The 18386-nt window shown below is 44.4% G+C and overlaps 1 protein-coding gene across 1 annotated transcript in view; it reads left to right on the forward strand.

Annotated features, from left to right (window-relative positions):
• The first annotated feature begins 3394 nt into the window (after window positions 1–3394).
• The window catches only part of GRIN2A (glutamate ionotropic receptor NMDA type subunit 2A), a 149781-nt gene continuing 134789 nt past the window's right edge, over window positions 3395–18386 (forward strand). The window contains exons 1-2 of the mRNA XM_042864439.1: window positions 3395–3412; window positions 5662–6084. Of these exons, the coding sequence (XP_042720373.1) occupies window positions 3395–3412; window positions 5662–6084 (441 nt within the window). The remainder of the gene's footprint in view (window positions 3413–5661; window positions 6085–18386) is intronic.

Below are 18386 nucleotides of genomic sequence, written 5' to 3' on the forward strand. Positions count from 1 at the left end.
GTACCCCCAGGTCCTCTCAGTGAGGCCGCTGCTGTTTTTCCGTGGCAGCCAGCTTGTGTCCTTTGCAGAACTGAGAGTAGCTCAAGGCCATCATTTCATGCATGACTTGGTAAATTGTACAAGAAAGGACACTGCCAAATGAGGAGCTAAGCCAGTTTTCAATAAGAGGGCCATCTGTAACCAAATGTTTTAGTAAATCTGAAAGCAGTTGAATTTTTTTCCTGTTTTTACTTGTGCAGTTCGTTTATGTTTGTAACTTTGCAGCCAACCTGAAAGTAAGCCTGCTATTGCTTATTTGCAATGTGTTAAGGTTTTGCAGAGTCAAATCATTTCATTTCAGACTTGATCCTGTGTGCACTGAGAAATGATCTCATGTCCATGTCTCTTCAATTCTTGCTGTGGAAACTTTCTCAGGGCGCAGGGGCTTGAAGTATTTAAGGCAGATAGGACACAGGTAAATACAGACTTATTAATTATAGAGATATCCTCAAAATGTAAAAAGAGTTATGGAAATAGAGACGTTTTTAAAGTCGGAATAAATTCAAAGGCAGTCTCCCCTTAACCAGTTCTAGCAGGCTTTACTTCCCATCTTGCTTCACAACATGGAGACTGATGCAGCAGTGCTTCCCAGCAATGAGAATCACTGCTAGGGCCTGCAGTTTGCTCCAGAGAAATCTTGAATCACGGCTTACATGAGAACAAATCCCTTTTTCAGAGAATCATAGAATTGTTTGAGTTGGAAGAGACTTTAAAGGGTCATCTGGTCCCACTCTCCTGCAGTGAACTGGGACACCTACAGCTCAGTCAGGTTGCTTGGAGTCCCATTCAGCCTGACCTTGAATGTCTCCAAGGAAAGGGCATTCACCACACTTTTGAAAGGATGGATTTAATTATTTTGTTTAATGTTTCCCCTACCGAAAAGAGAGAGGAAAATGGGGTTTTCTTGAACCTGGGGCTTAAACTTGAATTTTAGTTGGTCTCTGAGGTAAGCATTGCAGATGGTGAAGAACAGCAAATGGTGAGAAGGTAACAAATTCGATGCTATTAGTGGGGAAAGCCCCTTGTGCTGGGGGACCCCATTGCCTCTCAACTCCTTTGGAAATCTTTCTTGTACCTGACAACTTAGCTTCTTGTTTCTGTAGACAAAAGTACTCTGCAACAGGTAACTTTAAGGCAGTGGGAAACCTATTTCCAGTGCAGTTTTGCTGTAGAGGAAAAGATGGACCATTATATACAGGTTTATATAGTGGGTAGGAGGTAGGGACACACTGCCTGGAAAGCATTCTCGAAGAGCAGGATCCCCAGCTTCAAGAAGTGATGTTGGAGCTGCACTGCTGCATTTGCTTAGGCACCAATCCTGGCTTTTCCTCTCCAGGACAATATTAACTCTGCACCTGTAACCTGCCAAGTGCAGGGAAGTCAGAGTTTGTCATGCTGCTTTTAGTGTAACTGTTCCCTTTTTACACACAGATTACAAGTGTAACTTTGAGCACTTAATTTGGACTTAGTTTTTATTTGGTACTCCCATTATAGAGGTTTTATAAGAATAATTGAGGAAAATATTTGAGATGATGCTGAAGTATATTTAATTTTCAACTTGTGAAAATCACGCAGCTTTGGTAAGGCTAGAAATTGTGACTATTGCTTTTGTTGGTCTCTAAACCACCAAATTCAGCCCCAATGATGCACAGTGTGTTACATACGAGGTATGTTCTAAAGACACTGCATCATTTTTTAGTATTTCAAATGCTAAAAGTTACTGTTACACGTATTTCAAGTACTAACGTTAGAGTCACCGTTCCCCACTGTGAATTTAACTTGCACTCGAGGATGCTGAAGGTCTCCAATCCCTGTTTTGCTGCTGCTGTGACAAACCTGTGGAACTGCGGCAGCGCTGCTGGAGCCGCTACAGGAGGACAGCATGCATCGGGGTGACATGCAAAGATGCACTTAAACATCAAACTTTAAAAACTTGCACAGTTGTAGCTGCTTAATTGCTTTGCTGCGAAAGACTAATGTGACATCTGAGGAAGTCGTATCTAAATAAGTCAGGAGATAAGGTTTCTCGAGAAAGAAAAGGCATAGATCTGCTGAGGACTCTTACAAACAGACTGTCAGGAGCAGTAAAACTGACGCGTGCTTAAGTGTCTTGGGGACCGAGTTCTGTGCTTTGTGTGCCCGAGGGGAGTGGCAGCCTAGGTTCAACCTGTTCGAGCCCAAAGTTTGCAGATGCTACTGGAGGGGGTCTGTCCCGATGCAGGTCGGTCTTACTCCTAGCTATTTAGCTTAGAAATGAGTGTCGTTGCAAGAAGGCGTCACCTGCCTGTGGTAGCGAGCTGGTGTATTATTCCAGCAGAAGCAAATAAGTTGTGGCAGCTGGAGCGAGGTGCCGGAACAGGGAAAGCAGCAGAGCCATGGCGTAGGTGCAGCAGGAGCGGGATTGCCCGGGGCGGGCGCGAGCCGTGGGCACAGCGCCTGGAATGGGAGCGTCGGGCTGCACGGAGCAGCGGGAGCGCCCCGACGGAGCCGGCTGCTGCACGGCGCCTGTGTGCATCCTGCCGGCGGTTTGGAGCTTTTCGGGCTGCTTTTAGCGCGGAGGCCGCCGCTCCACGTTCGTTCTCCTGAGCCACGGCAAGGATTTCGCTTCGACAGCCTCTGCATCGAGAGAAAGGAGAACGCTCTGGGGGTTTCCCGGGCTACCAGCCTCTCGCTGGGACTGTTAACGTGGGACGAACGCTCAAGTTTGCCTCTCTTCTGCCCCAGCCCCGGCGCTTTCACCGTTCCCGATGTGACACCTCCCCCGATTGCCTGGGTCTGACTCATTCGCTGGTTCTGGGAGAGGCAGAACGGGGAGGGGGAGCCTTCAAAGTAGCCGCGATTTGTCTCGCTTTGACGAGGCGCCCGTGAGCTTCGCCCCGGCAAAGGCGGCGGGGCCGGGGACGGCGGAGCGGAGGGGGCCGGCAGCGGCCGCCGGGTGGCTCCCGTTGGTGGCTCCCGCCGAGTCTCGGGGCCGCGCCGCTGTCAGCCTAGCCGGAGGTGGAGGACCAGGGAGCATCGGACCGGGAGCTGCCGCAGCAGCGTTGCAACTGCCCTTCCAACAGCCGGAAAAAAAAAAAAAAAAAAAAAAAAAAAGAAAGAAAGAAAGAAAAGAAAAGAAAAGCCATGAAGACGTTGAAACGCCTCCTGCCAAAAGTGAAGAGCAAATCCCAGTTGTGATGGCTCTGCTAAAACTTGATCCTGTGGGATTTCAGGAGATAAAGAGCTGCCAGGCTCGCACGTACCGCGGTGGGCGCAAGTCGCGGGATGAAATCCCGGCATTAGAGGACCTATTTCCCGCCCCGTTGTTTGCAGAAGAACCCGCTGAGATGAGTCGGAGGAGCGCGAGCCCAGAGCGATGTGGGGAGCGAACGCGGTGAGTGCGGCGCTGAGCAGCGGTGGGAGCCTTTGGGTCCTGGGGTCGCTTTAAGAAGTGTCTCCGTGCATATTTACTGAGGATAGCGAATGAAAAACCGAAGCAACCCTAGCCTGTGTGTCTCCCTGGGTCGATTTACGGAAAATTGGGAACGAATCTGTGCCTTCCAAGATGCGGAGCCTCGCGCCACGCGCCGTGCTGCTCCCCGCTCCCTGCGGGCCACGAGCCGCCCCCCTCCTGCCCGTGCGGATGAGTTGGCCGCTGGCGCTGCCCCCGTGCGGGATGCGCTCGTGCGGGCTCGGCTCGTGCGTTCCCGGAGAGGCGGGAGCTGCCGGCCGGGCTGGGGACGCTGCCGGGCGGGCTGTGGGTTCCAGGGCCATCTCCGGTAGGGAGAGCCCGGATTCGTTCCTAAACGCGGGCGGGTGGGGGGAAACTTTTGAGTCCGGTCACTCGGAGTCGCTTCCAGTCGCGGTATTTCGGTTCGCGTGCCACGTGAGATTACATTACATTTTATTTTATTTTATTTTATTTTCCCCGTTAAACATCCAGCCCTACTGACGGCTTTTCTCCTCTCCTCTTCCTTCCCCGTCTGCAGCCCCCCTGCGCCCATCTCTCTGGCCGCCTAGCTGCCCTCCTGGGATGCGATGGGCCTCGCGCTCTGCGGCGGGGATCACGCTTGCGGCCGGCGGCGCGGAGGCCGCCTGTGAGCCCGGGCACCGAGGGGCGCGACATGCCCGCGGCAGCGGCCCCGCCAGCACCGGCACCACCGGCACCCGCGGCTGCCGCCACCGCTCCGTCTCCTGAGGAGCTGGGTACGTGGGACGGCGCCGCGCGGACGCGAGGGGGCGCCATCGTGCCGCCGCGACGGGGCTTCGTGGGCGCTCGGCGCGGTTCGGCGGGGAGCGGGGCGCTCTCGGCGCTGGGTGCGGGCGGGAGGTGTCGGGAGCGCGGGTTCGAATCTCCGGGTTGTGCAGGGGCGTGAGAGGCCGCGCTGTGGCTCTGCCCGCCGCTGACTGCGCCGTCTTTGGTGCTGCAGCGGTGGGAACGTGGCCCGCACCGCTTTGATTTAGGAAGCACGTTGGGACTGATTTGCAATTAAATGGTCTCAACAAACTCATCTCCTAGTCTGCCCCGACAAGAGGTGATGATATAGCAAGCCCTTGTCTTGGTGTGCGTTTCAGCAGCAGATGATTCTGATTGATGATGGAGATACGGTTGGCATGTTGAAAGAGATCTGAAAACTGCCACTCCTGATTGGCCAGCCCTGCTGGTGCTTTCTGCGTGACGCTTTGCAACAAGGTTGGCTCAGAGTGGCACAGGGACTCCCCTCTTGCAGTTAGTTAGCAGTCAGTCGTGGGGGTGGAAATCCCTCGGGGGCACAGAAACAGAGGGAGATCTTGCGGAGTCAGAGCTCCTTTTCCCTCCGTCAGATAGTTTAGATCACTTCTTCTCTGGCTCATCTCTCTGTATTCAGCCCCGTACAGAGATCCAGCTGATTCTGAGGTAACCCAATGCAGTGATGCTCATTTCTGGATCACCCTCCCCTTCAACACCAGAGACAACTTTGTGTCTGAGATCAGCAGTTCTGAGATGCTCCAGTGAATGCCGTGTAAGAAAAGGGAGAAGAATTAAGATAGAATACTGTGCTGCTGAATCTGTTCCAGAGATGCAGTAGACTGTGCCTGAGCAGCAGCTGGCGAGGAGAGATCTTCGGAACTAAAGCAGCACGTTTCTGGGATGCTGCGCAATGCACAGAGTACACGGACTGGGCTTTCCAGCAGACCTCGGGCTTGCTTCTCTCATTTTAAGCTAACGCACCTCTTTCTACCAGACTGTGACTAAATCTTAAATAGACACACCAAAGGAAAATAGACTTCTGTTCCTCACCTGCTTTAGGAAGGCATGGTTAAAGAGAAGGATGATGGCGCCTTTTTTGAATCGTTTCAGTCATTTCAATTTTGTTAGCCACCCAGAAAAAATGTTAATGGCTATTTCAAACGAACTTGTGCTTTTTTTTTTCCTGTTGCCTTGCTCGTGGGAGACCAACTGCAGTACCATCTATCACTGCCAACTCAAGTTTTTGAGGGATGTAAGCTTGACACGAAACTACATGAAGAATGTGTTATAAAAAGCTGCTAAACTTTGTCTGGTGTCCAGAAGCTTTCTGTTTAGAACCTCCACTGGAGATACGCAGTACATATTTTTTTCCTCTCTGTTCCTTTTCTCATACAATGTGATCACTTTTACAGGGGATAAAGCTGGCAAAGATGAGGAAAATTGGCTGTGCTCTCCTGGTTCTCCAAGCTCTTCTTGCACCTTTGGATCTTGTTCGTGGAGCAGAGAAGAATTATCCTGTCCTGAACATTGCAGTCATTCTGGGAAGGACCAAGGATATCACAGAGAGAGATATCAGATCTCTCTGGACCAGGGAGATGTCAGCAGACCTGACTGTTGATGTTAATGTAGTGACCCTTCTGGTGAACCAGACTGACCCTAAAAGCATCATAACACACGTTTGCGACTTGATGTCAGGTACCAAGATCCATGGAGTGGTTTTTGGAGACGACTCTGATCAGGAGGCAGTAGCTCAGATTTTGGATTTTATTTCATCTCAGACTTCTATTCCAATTCTTGGAATTCATGGCGGGGCCTCCATGATAATGGCAGATAAGGTAGGAAGATTATTCAAAGCCTTCATTACTCTAATACTTCAGTCTAAGAATACTTCTAATTATCTCTTTTTACTTTAAGAAAGAAAAGAATATACAGAGCAGTGTCCTCATTGGCTACTCACCAAATATTTTAAAATATTTTGGGGTTCGTACATGAAACTCAATTTTCTTTCCACTGTAAAAGTGATCCTAATTAAACTTTACTCTCCACCAAATCTAATGCTGATCACCTCAAAAAAATTATTAGCAAATACAATGTTTGGCTGTAAAAGCAACAAAGAATTCAATCAACTAACTGTAGGGACAAAATACAAAATTATAAGCAGATACTATTTATGAGCATGGCACAATAGTAGCAAGTTACAGCCATGAAGGTATTTAAGGACAGTAGTTGTAACAGGGCATTTGTATTAGACTGAACTCTTGTGATCTGCTATGGTCTATAATTTAAATAGACTCGCAAGCTTGTAGTTGCTGCAATAATTAAATTATTTTTTCACTAACCAGATACTTCTAACTTCCTACTATAGCTCATGAAAATCCACAAAGCGTTGTCAGAACCCCGGAGGTAATGACAAATTGCTTTGTTGGAAAACATTTCTTTACATAATCCATCATGAGATTGTGGAACAGCAAACAGAAGTGACTCACGTATGCAGCTCATTTGCTTTAACACTGCAACAGTTAAAAATATATTTACTGGCACTGCAGGTAGGTTTGATCTTGTGGAGTGATCGGTGCTGCCTGGGAAGCAGTAGGTGTGTGGCACCTCCTGGGCAAGGCGTTCTGGTGTGGACAGCTGCTTGGCCTGAGGGTCTGTGAGAAGCTCCTGCTGATGCTGAAGAGCACGTGCTGTGTGGAAGGGAGTTTGTGTGGGCAGGCAGTCGCTGGTTTTCCAGCACACAGCTTGCACTGCAAGCATCCCACACAATGTTAATTGCGACTTATTTCCTGTTACTTGTACCCTTTAGGTTTTCTCATTCCCTAAAGACTGTTCTTCCTTATAGATGACTGTTGAATAGTCCTTCGGGATCTCTCTGTATCCATCTGAATATGAAGTGGTATCATAACTTGGGGGAGCCGAAGTAGGGAAGATGCAATGATCTGTTGCATCTTTTGCACCTTTTCTCTCACAAAAAACGTATTCCGCTGCTATTAAAGAGATCTTCATCTCTCAGTATCATGAATGACCTTTAAAACTTGTGATACAACGGTGAGAGTAATAACTGCTGAATTATAGTAGAGATTCTATAACAATGGGCTGGACATCTTGATTTGTACAGAGATCTTTACAGCCAGTACTGCTATCTTAAATGTAAATGTAAATGCCGCCAAGTAATACAGATGGTTATTTCTTGTGCTTTTAAATTACTGTACAGACTTCCTTATCTTACTGAAGTTAGAGTTCCTAAATACGTATGAAGCTATTTGATGTGTGTCACTCAACTTTCTATACCAGTACAAAAACATTTGAGACTGAAGAACCCAGGGAGAGCTGAGTGATGAAACTGGCAGAAATCTGTACAGTATCAATGCTCAGTAGCTGAATGCAGGATGTTCCTGATACAGATGATTATTTATGAAATACTTTTATTCATGAAACAGATTGCATTTTTCCTGCCTCAGGAAGTTAATACTGTGTTCCTCTTGTATGCTAATACTGTCACTGTTACGTCACCATCTTTGATGTTGGGGGTTATTGCTGTGTGATAATATAACACTGTGCTGAATATTGGCTTCTAAGATTTCCATTTGGGAAATCAAAACTGTTCACTTGTGTGTTAAGGCAATCGAACAGAGCTGTCTTTAGTAGCTTGAATTGGCTGAGGGACTTTTATGATCGTGTAACTGAAATTGCCTCCGTTTTTATCTTGGCTGTTCCAGTGCGCAGTATATCTTGGCACTGCCTTTGGAACAGCGCAGAAATAAGACTTGCGTGTGTCACTCAATTAACCCATCATTTGGGAACGAATTCCTGGGAGCCGGAGGTGAAATTCTCAGTGCTGTCAGAAAAGCAGAGGGAATGAAGGAGGGAGAAGAGCTGCAAATATAAAATCTTCCTTCCAAGGCGGTGTCAGGATTTCAGCCGAAACGCACGGCTGCTGGCTTACGTTAGAAAGTTGATCGGTGTTGAGTCTTCTGTTTCGTTTCCCGTACAGACACTGCTAGCATACATAAAAGGTGCTCAGTCTCAATCCTGCCTGTGGATGGAATTCCCACCTCTGGTACTCCATGGCCATTTCATTTGTCCTTACTGTGTGGCTCTGGTAGTTTCCTTCCTTCTGTGTGGAGTCATGCCAGTACTGTGTTTTAGATGACTTTTAGATGGAAATGAGTGTGCTTGTGTTGTACCTGCTCACTTGTAGTCTACAAGCAAGGCTGGCACACAGGCAGCACAACAATTCAGTGAATTCTGTGCCAGTGCTTATATGATGCTTAACTGTCCTAAACGTGAGCTGAGCTGTGGATGTGACAGAGAAGTATCTTTATTCCTGAAATCTGTATTCCTACAGGCTTCCCTGGAACGCTATGAGTGGATGAGCTTTCCATTTTCTGCGCTGTTAATTAATACTGCTCTTGGGCTATGATGTCCCAGTGTGAGCACTGGCTGTGCTCTGGGTGCTGCCATGGCCACCAGTAGGACCTTGCTGCAACCTTGTTAAAATTTGGCTGCACAGCCGAGGGAATGCATTGCTTCATATGGATTATAAAATTGATGGCAGGTGTGTAAAGCTAACAGTACTGAAATGCTTTCCGTGCTTTCCCTCACCTGGTACCTCCTGTTAAAGCCCAACCAATAAAGCTCTGAGGTGCCTATGGCTGTGCAGCATCTGCATGCCCCAGCTGCACCATAGAGGTGCCCTGGACGGCAGCGCGTGCTTTGCTTGTCATCAGCACTGTCACCTGCTGCTGGCAGCAATCCTGCTGCCAATGAGCTGCTCCTGTGGACTTTGGTCCTCAGTTCTTCTGTGGGCTCAGGGAATGTTCATATTTGAGACAGTCCACTGCAACAAGATGAGAACTGTGTGTGGGACATGTGTGCCAACCTGCTGTGCGTCGGCAGCCCTGGGAGGATGCTGCTAACAGGTTGGCTGTTTATTCACCCCCCTGTCTGTAGAGGTTTGAAATCTTAAAGCAAACACTGCTTAGGATCTGTTTCCTGACTTCTGCATTTGATTTTGAACTTAGTTAGGTTTGTTTCACCACATGCTATTGTTATAATGATTGTAATTAAGATTCCTTTCTAAGAACATTACGGTTAGTTCTGCTACGATAACGAAGGATTTGTTTCCTTCAGAAGTGGAAAGAAGCCGCCTGTGTTATAAAAGCACCTGTGAGAACTGAGCATCTCTGAGTTATGGTACTTCTGTATGTTTCAAAACTGAGTCTAACTTCTTATTAGAAACCTCTCTGAAAGACACAAAAACGGGAAGCATTTTAGTGTGATGAAAGCATGCGTGTAGTTGAGCAGCACTAGAGGTGAAGGCAATTTTCCTTTAGGGCCATTAAAAAGTGGCACTTCTTGAAATAGCCTTAGAATTGTTAAAATAAATCTTTACTATCCCAGGAAATACTGTGATGATATTATAATTCTTTGTTATTCTCTGAGCTGATGAATTAACACTGATAATTAACACTTTCATTAATTGTTTGGGATAAAATCCATTCTGCACCTACCACCATCTTCTGCTTTCCTTTTATCTGCCTTGCTCCTAGCTGTGAATACAGAATGGTAGAATAACAGAAATCAGAGGGATCTCTGGATGTTGCCCAACCCAAGCCCCATTTGTCAGCAAGTGAGCTACAATGTTGGGTCAGGTCGTTCAGGAACTTCTCCAGTCTGGCTCTGAACATCTCTTGTTTTGCTGTGAGACTAACTCTGTTTAGACACCTGTCCTTACCTGTCTCCAGCAAACTCCCATTCCTTTGGCCCTTCCTTGCAGCCCTGTGTGCCTCCAGTCCTTTGGACTTAGTGAGAGGTGGTGGTGATTGTATGGGGGAGCCCAAAACCAAATGTGTGATTGCAGCCCTGCTCTCAGGAGTTGCAGGGAGTGATGCTCCACAGGCTTACTGTGCATAAATGTGCTTCAATTCTCATGCTTTAAAAATTGTTGCAAAGAATGGGAGAGGATGTAGGATTTCTTTTTTATTGTAGATTACTTCTGGATAAAATGATTCCTGGAGCTGTTTATTGATTTGTATGTCTATGTGCGTTATTTTTTTTCCCCCTAGCTCATGTTAAAACAGTCCTACATTCTTACAGAAAACCTTTCATTTAAATTTGCTAACTTCTCATTCTTGCCTTTGCTGTTAACTGATATTAGCACATATGTGGCAGCGTACTTCTGAGCATGGTAATGATTTTGGCTTTGGTTAGCACTGCAGAAGGTAGGAAGATGAAACTACAGCTAAATGCCTCAGTCTGAAAATACCAGTATTAATTTAATCTTTCATGTCTGGATACATTATACTGTTCCATTGCATGCAAGCAATCCTTCTAGCTTCTGCCTCTTGTAAAGGAGTGTTTCAGTGTTTCCTTTCCAGTGATTTTCCTTTCTTGCTGTACTAATGCTGCTACAGGAAGCATAACTTTCAGAAATTCTTATTGCACTTTTAACTGCCACAAAAACGTAGTATTGATCTCCCTCTGCACATGTATAGAGATATTTATTTAAAAATAAAATCTAACATATGCTAAAGATTTTTATAACTGAGCACGTAATCCACAGTTGTATCCTTTAAACACGTGTGCTATAACTGTTTGTAATTAAATGGTTAAAAATGCCTGAAATCTGTCTCACTGAGGCATATGGACTGGATTCAATTTCTGATGCTTTTTTTTACCTGGAGCCAACTCTCAGCGAGCATGAGATGGTCAGGATGCAGCGTGCTGCTTTGCATTGCTATGCTTGTGCTGTCATGGCTATGGAAAAGTGAAGTTTAACAGTATTTGCTGCAGTGTTTGCTACTTTGAGCTATGCCTCAAAGCTCGAGGGAGCATTATACCATGATGTGCTTTGTTTTCTTGCTTCCTTGCTGTTTCTCTCCTGTTCTCTCTTACTTTTCTAGAGGATTTTCCTGCCTATTTTGTATTTTCCTCATTCTTCCCCCTTAGTTTGATGAAGGAAAGTGTGGTGGATTTCCTGTAATACTGTGAGAGTGAGCTTTGAACTGTGTCTCTGGGAGACAAACTTGGAGTAATTTATCCAAGCAGGAGGAGGACAGTGACAGAAATTTCTAATGTCTTCAAAAACTAGTAAGCAGATTGTAGGAAGTAGAAGTCTTTTGCTCAGCACCATATCTTCGAGTTTACCTGGTGTTTGAGGTGGCTGAGGTGTGGGCAAGGTCCTATTTTCAGCTTGCTGCAGTTTGCAGTGTTGTAGCTGAGCCCAGGCTGCAGGATTGGATCCTAGAAACCGCTCCCATGTAGCAGAGTGCAGTGATGGGCTTCACTGGGACTTAATCTTATTTGCAGTAAGTGTAATATATTTTCATCTCAAAGGTATCATTTTCTTTCTCTTCATGCTGTCTGTTCTTACAGTTCTTGAAAACAGGAATCCATAAATGCCTCCATGTGTTTTGAGAACATCTTAAAACTGCCAGTAAGTCAGTGTCTAGATCATTCATGCATCCGTCCAAGCTATTGCCTACCTATGGGAAATTATAACACAGCCAGCTCCCAAGCAGGGAAAAGTAGGACACCAGGCCTTCAGCATAATTTTCTGCTTGCAGAAATTCTTGGTGGCATCTTTAGAATTATTTTTTTTTTCCAGAAGCATTCTCGAACATAAAACCTGAAATGATTTCCTTTAAGCTACAAAATAATAATGGGACTATTATAACTCTCATAAGGCACTTCTGGTAATCAGAATATATCTGATTCTGCCTGAAAATATTCATCCTAATAAAATTATGCAGTGAAAGAACAGAAGGGCATTGGTATCATGTCAAAAATGTTTTTAACATCTTTTCTATTAATTGTTTTTGAGAGCTTGCTTAGATTATTTGAATAAGTAGTTTAATAGCCTTTTATATTTGCCACTCATTTGAGCTAACTGTTGAATGTGAAGAGTCTCTGCATTCCAGCACTGGTTTTGTTTGTCAGAAACTGGGGGTCATCTGGGCCAGCCTTGCCCTCTTCCCAGCCCCATTCTGCCTCTTCTGCCTCCCCTCTCCTGGAGCTATGAAGTCGTGTGCATTTTACTGAGGGAGCCCAGCCTGGATTGTCTCCATGCCATCTGTCACCATATTGTTTGTTTAAATCCCTGAGATATTTTCTTCTCTCCTGAAATTAACAAAACTGTAGCAGCATCATTGGCTATTTATATTTGATTCACACTCAATGTTCTCAGGAGAAAAGCCCCATGCTTGTACTTGAGGTATGTAAGCTGGACAGTCTGTCTATACAGAATACCCAAAAGTTGGTTCTGCAGCCTCAGGGCTGCAGTTGTGCTCCAGCCCTGAGCACTCTGGCTTCTCCAGAGACCTGTGTGAAGTACAGTGCTGCCAGAGAGGCCTGTATTTTGTGTGGAAGCACATTGATTTCCTCCTGTCAGGATGGAGCCTACAAGGAGCAGTTGTTGGAGCATGGGGCTGGCTGAAGGCAGTGTGTTCTCCTAGCAGTATCACATCACTCGTCTTTAAGCAGCCTGGTTGAAGATCTGATTTGAAAAGGGAAAGCTGTCTAGGAGGCCATGCACTTTCATCTTTAAAATGCTGCACACCTTAATGTCAGGCTTGGAGTATGCTCTCTTAGGGAGTTTCTTCATCACCAGCTGACTCACTGGTCAGTGGTTTGGGCTTTCTTTCTATCCTCACTGCAATGTTGAGCACATGATTTCATCCTGGGCCTGCACAGAGGATAGCTGGCTGCTCCCTTGATGCAGGCTGGTCACCTGCTGCAGAGCGGCTGGGAGCGCTGGCCCTGCTGTTGGCACGGTGCTGTGCTGTGCTCAGCTATTTATTTATAGCCTGCTTTTGTGCATCTCAGAGCGGGATGCTTCTATAAATGTTTCATTCGAGGGACTGTGGGGTGGGAAGATGCTCATCTTTTTGTTTAGTATCCCTTCCCTCACAGCGTTTATTTCTCAGCGTCCCAGCTTTTGGTTCAGGACTCTGTGCCTGTAATTCTGTCAGCACCAACTTTTGACCATTCGTGTTTACCAATTTGCCTCTCTCCATGACCAGAATTCACAATAGGATTGCTTTGTTTTCACTACATTGATTTTGTGCCTGGTGGAAACACATTGCATATGTAAAGCCACTATGAAAGAGGGAAGAGCGAGGATTTTATAGCCACCTTCCAGCTCAACACAATTTACAATACAATTAGGAACGACAGTTATAATTGGATAAACAGAAAATAGAATTAAGGTAATCTGTTCTAAACGCACAACATTTCTGTAATGAGTTGCTTTTAGGAGTTACAGAAACATATAATTACCAGACAAATTACATGTTATTTTTTTTGTGTGTGTGAGGCTAATTTAGTGTTCTGGGTAAATTGTGCTGGCAAAAGCATCAGAGTTATATGAAGTACCTAATTGGGACAAGATAAGGTTTGTGAATACATCATAACAAAACAGATGTAAAAATTATGGAGGCTGTCTGTATTCCAGTCAAGTACTGCTTGGATGGTCTGCTTTATTTTAGATAGTCACGTCACTTTTGTAGTCAGTAAAGTAACCCTGTCCTCTTTGGTTTGGTTCAATCCATTTGCTGTTTCTTCCCTTCCTTCTTGATCTGCATTTCAGCTGTTATATGCAAAAAGGCTGAAATTTCCCACTGTGGAGTCTGGATTCTAGCCAAAGATGTGGATGACTCTGGTGCTTCAGATGCAAAACCTTAAACTCTGTAGCTTAACAGTGTAAGACAAAACTGAACTGGTACAGAAGATGTAAAAAGAAGCATTTGTTTTCTTTTCTTGCTCAGACTGAGTTTTTCATACCCAGTCTCTTCTGAATGCAATCTCCTTCCCCCAAACACCTGTGTCTCTCCAAGCACTCTTCTCTTATGCTGCCTTCCTCTTCAGCCCATCTGCTTGCTATTCCTATCTGCGCTGGGCTGTCACGCTAGCATTCAGTTTTATTTCTTTATTGCATTAATTCAGTTCTGGTAGAAGAAAGTTTGGTTAGGAGGAAATACACCTCTCCACCTAAAATCGGGTCTCTTAATGTCAGGAGTACTAGGACTCTTTCAGTGTATATAGAGAGGATAGTTATGCTAAAATATGATTACTGGAACAAATAAGAATTGTCTGAAATCCCAAGAAAAAAGGTCAAAACTGTTATGACTTTAAGCCAAGCCCGTTTATATTTAATAGTAGAAAACACAAAAAGAGTGAGAAACTGAGCCAGGGTAATGGAGGTGCAGAGCTGTGATGGTGAGAAACCAGCAAGAGAAGTTGCTGATGAAAGTGGTCTGTTTATTACTGCTTGTGAGGAATGAAATATGAGAAATCCAAGAGAATTCAAAACTCCAGCCATCATTTCCAACTTGGTATCTCTTCAGGACTCCTGGCCTTGGGAGTTTGGAGAGCTCTGCTGCTCTGCTGAGTGATTTCTTCACCCAGCACCTCGCATTCTCCTGTTGGTGAACTGTTCTTAAAGTGCTTTCCGCAGTGCAATGTAGGCAGTCTGAGCTGTAGGTAAACATCTCAGAGTTGCTGTATCAGAAACTGCACGTTTGTCTCCTAATGACATTTGACTTTCTCCTATTTTTTTTTTTTTTTTGTTTTAATTTACATTCTCTCCTTTCTACAACCTTTGCAGATGGTCAGCCTAGAGGCTTCCTAAGTGTACAGTCTCACTACTTTTCTTTTTATTGCTGTACCAGTTTGTCCAGCACCCACATCCTTCTAGGTAAACATCAATTTCTATGGAAAACAGAATTATTTTTGGAATAATTCTCTGATTTGTGGCAATAAATGTACTTTTTTAATACATTTCTGTTGTGTGCATGTGCTTTAAGGGGGCGCCGACTGCCTTGGACTTGAGGAACTGGCATTTGAAAATATATTGATGAATCTCTTCTTTCGCAACTCATTTTCAATTAAATTAATCTGATTTTCAGATCTCCCTCTGGGGGCATCACAATACTTGGGAGCAGGGTGAACTGACACTTAAAATGTATGAAAACAAATTGCTTTCCACAGTGTATGGCGGCTTGCTGATTCTGCAGTTTCCCCTTCATGGTGTTTGAGAATGTGTTTTGCTGCGGCTTTAAAATATTGTGAAGTCTTACATTTACTGGCACTTGTAAACTTAAATTGCAGTTATGTGCACGGTACAGATTTATGGATCATTAATTATATAAATGCTGATGACATCCGAACAGCTGACTGTATGAGGTTGAAAAGAAGCAATGGCTTCTGAGCATAACGAAGTGTCACGTGAGGATATTTTGGCTGCTGTCAGGGTAAGCTCTCTTGCAGAAGGAAAAATACAAGTTTGCTTGGTTTCTTTTCCTTAAATTGGCTAAAGTAAACAAATATCCTCACTGCGTCTTCTAGATATGCTCATACTGACACTCTCATAAATTTTTCTAGGTTGTCACATTTTCCTTTTTCAAACCTTTTTCACATCAGGATGGAGGCGTCTGGCTACAATCTCTGTTCTTCTTCTATCATCATTTTGTAGCATAAGAATAACTGGAATATTTCCAATGAAATGACACTAGGACTGATATGAATGAATTGGGATAGGAGTAATTAGTAAATAATCTTCATATTTAGAATATCCTGAGCAGTTATTAAATGGCTTCTTTCTATACACAATACTTTCAGATTCCCAATTTGTCCTAAAAATGCATCTTACAGTCTCGAAGTTAAAATTTAAATGGATATGTGGATACTTCATACTTTCCTTTAATGGTCTTTGAAAGCCTTACGATGTTATTTGTGTGCTTGCATAAGTTGTTTTCCTTAAGTGTGCACTGGTTCTCCGTTTCCTTGTGTTAGGTGACTGCTGGCTTGAGAAGAGCTGCTCTGTGATTTACCCTGTTCACAGTAAGAGCTTGAGATCTTAAAATAGTGAGTTATCCAATAATAAAATGTAACTGTCCAGCTCAGTAATCCTTATTCCAATGTAAGTCCTATTGATTTGTTAAGCTGCAATGGGCACTTCAGTGGGCACTGCCTGAAAGCCGTGGAAAATATAGGGCAAAATAGAAATGAACTTCACTAATTTCCCAACTTTTACTGCTGCTTTTACTGTGTGCAGTAATTTATAGACATGCAGAAGCTAACAGTTCATGCTGAAAACAATTCTTCAGGTCAGCAAAGGCATATCCAAATGCCAAGGAGGGTGACACATGGAGAAAAAGGGAGCATCTGCACATACAGCATACAGGCCATGTGTGAGCCCTGTGTGGAAGATAAAGTCCCTGCAGCATAACTGAGTTCATTGAAAAGTAAAGGCATACAAAGCAAGCGAATATTTAAAATATCCTTTAATGCCTGCTTAAATGCTTTTCGAAAGATTTTAGTGCTGCAAAGTTAGGAGATGAAGGAGTTTTTGCAATCCTAAGAAGTTGCTCAGTACGTTCATTACTTAAAAGGTGTAAAGATACAATTATAGCCTCTTAATATATAGTTATATAGTTTGCCTCTTTATATATAGTTATAGAGTTTGAGTTGGAAGGGACCTTTGAAAGCCATCTAGTCCAATTACCCTGCAGTGAGCAGAGACACTACAGCTCAATCAGGTTGCTCACAGCCTGGCCCACCCTGACCTTGAATGTCTCCAGGGATGGGGCATCCACCCTTCCCTGGGCAACCTGTGCCAGTGCCTCACCACCCTTACTGTAAAAACTTTTTCCTTATATCCAACCTAGTTGAAACTCAAAGTTATACATTGGACTTAAGGCATGCTCTGCTAGAAAGAGCAGTCACTGGTTAAAGGTGTGATTTGGTGCATCAGGAGCTGTTATTGCTACTTACAGTGCTTTCTTCCAGATTAGTTGCTGGACTTCTGGTTAAATATTTTGAACCTTGTTTTACTTAAATTAAACCTGATGGTCCATGTAAGTTGCTGCAAAAGTAATGCCTCCTATTTATTTCCATGAAAACTACAACAGGTGCAGAAAGCACAATACCATTATTTGATAGAGCAAACTCCCAGCTACGAAACACTGTTTTTCAACAGTCATTGTATCAGTGTGCCCCTCTGCTGCCATCTGTCATGCACTAACCAAATGTAGTGGGATATTGGTGGGAAGGTTCAACCACCACTGCCATCCCAACATTTGCCTCTGACCTCACAGGCCAACATAACACAATAGGAAGCATTATTGTGGAGCAGACCTCATACTTAACATTTCACATTTGAAATGGAGTCTAGCTTTCTCAGGTCACTTAAAGGTTTCATTTGCATGTTAAAGTCGCTATGTCATTAAACAGCTTTTCTGGTTCAGCTCAGATGATGGTATGTTTTCCTTCTTAACAAGCTTTCTGGGGTTGTATTAAAAAAAAAACCGTGTTCTCCCTCCCTTAGCTTCTTTTAAAATCAAGTATGTACAATAAGACTGAATCCCCCTTGAGCTGGCTTAATCATTTGTTTTTCCATCTGCGGAGAGTCCATTCCCAAAGTAACTTCAAAGAGCCCTGCCTCAGTAAAAGCTTCCAGCTTTGGGGCAGCAAAGATTACAGAAATGTGCTTATGCAATACTTTGAAACCTCTGGCTATCTTGGTATGGAGGTTAGAGCTGAATGTATGCTTCTTTTATTCTGTTACTATAACCCCTAAAGGTTTATAACTGAAAATTGTGTTGCAGTAACCGTGTGCAGTGCGATGCTGTGGGCACACAACGTGGCAGCCAGAGGCTCTGGGGGAGCAGCAGCTCCACAAAACCCAGGCTTGGCATGAGTTGTCCATAACGTACCTGCAGAAGCACATTCAGAATGTTTGTTATATTTTACACTTAATCCAGCCTGATCTGTGCAAGCTTTAATCAAACAAACCTCAAGCACAGTGGCTCCTGGGAGAGTAGTTCCTTTTAAAATTTTCTGTGCTGATATTTATAATCCACTAAATATAACAACGACCCCCTGGCCACTACAGAGGTAAAGATCTCTACTGAGATAAATACTTTATGTCTAATGTGTATGTCATGTTTTTGAGTACAGTAACAAATACACAGCAGTTAAAATTGTCATTGGTGTGTTTGGGAGGATCTGCATCCTAAAGCTGCAGTGTAAGTAGTTGTCCTTATTTCTGTGCTCTGGAGTCTGTGCTTACGTTCTGTGCCTTACGTGTGGTACTCCACTCAATGGCTGTCATCTTCATTTTGGAGAGCTGTTGATA

This window comes from Lagopus leucura, unplaced genomic scaffold (assembly GCF_019238085.1).
Source record: "Lagopus leucura isolate 7727_CA_CO unplaced genomic scaffold, USGS_WTPT01 Super-Scaffold_760, whole genome shotgun sequence".
In the NCBI taxonomy this organism is placed as follows: Eukaryota; Metazoa; Chordata; class Aves; order Galliformes; family Phasianidae; genus Lagopus; species Lagopus leucura.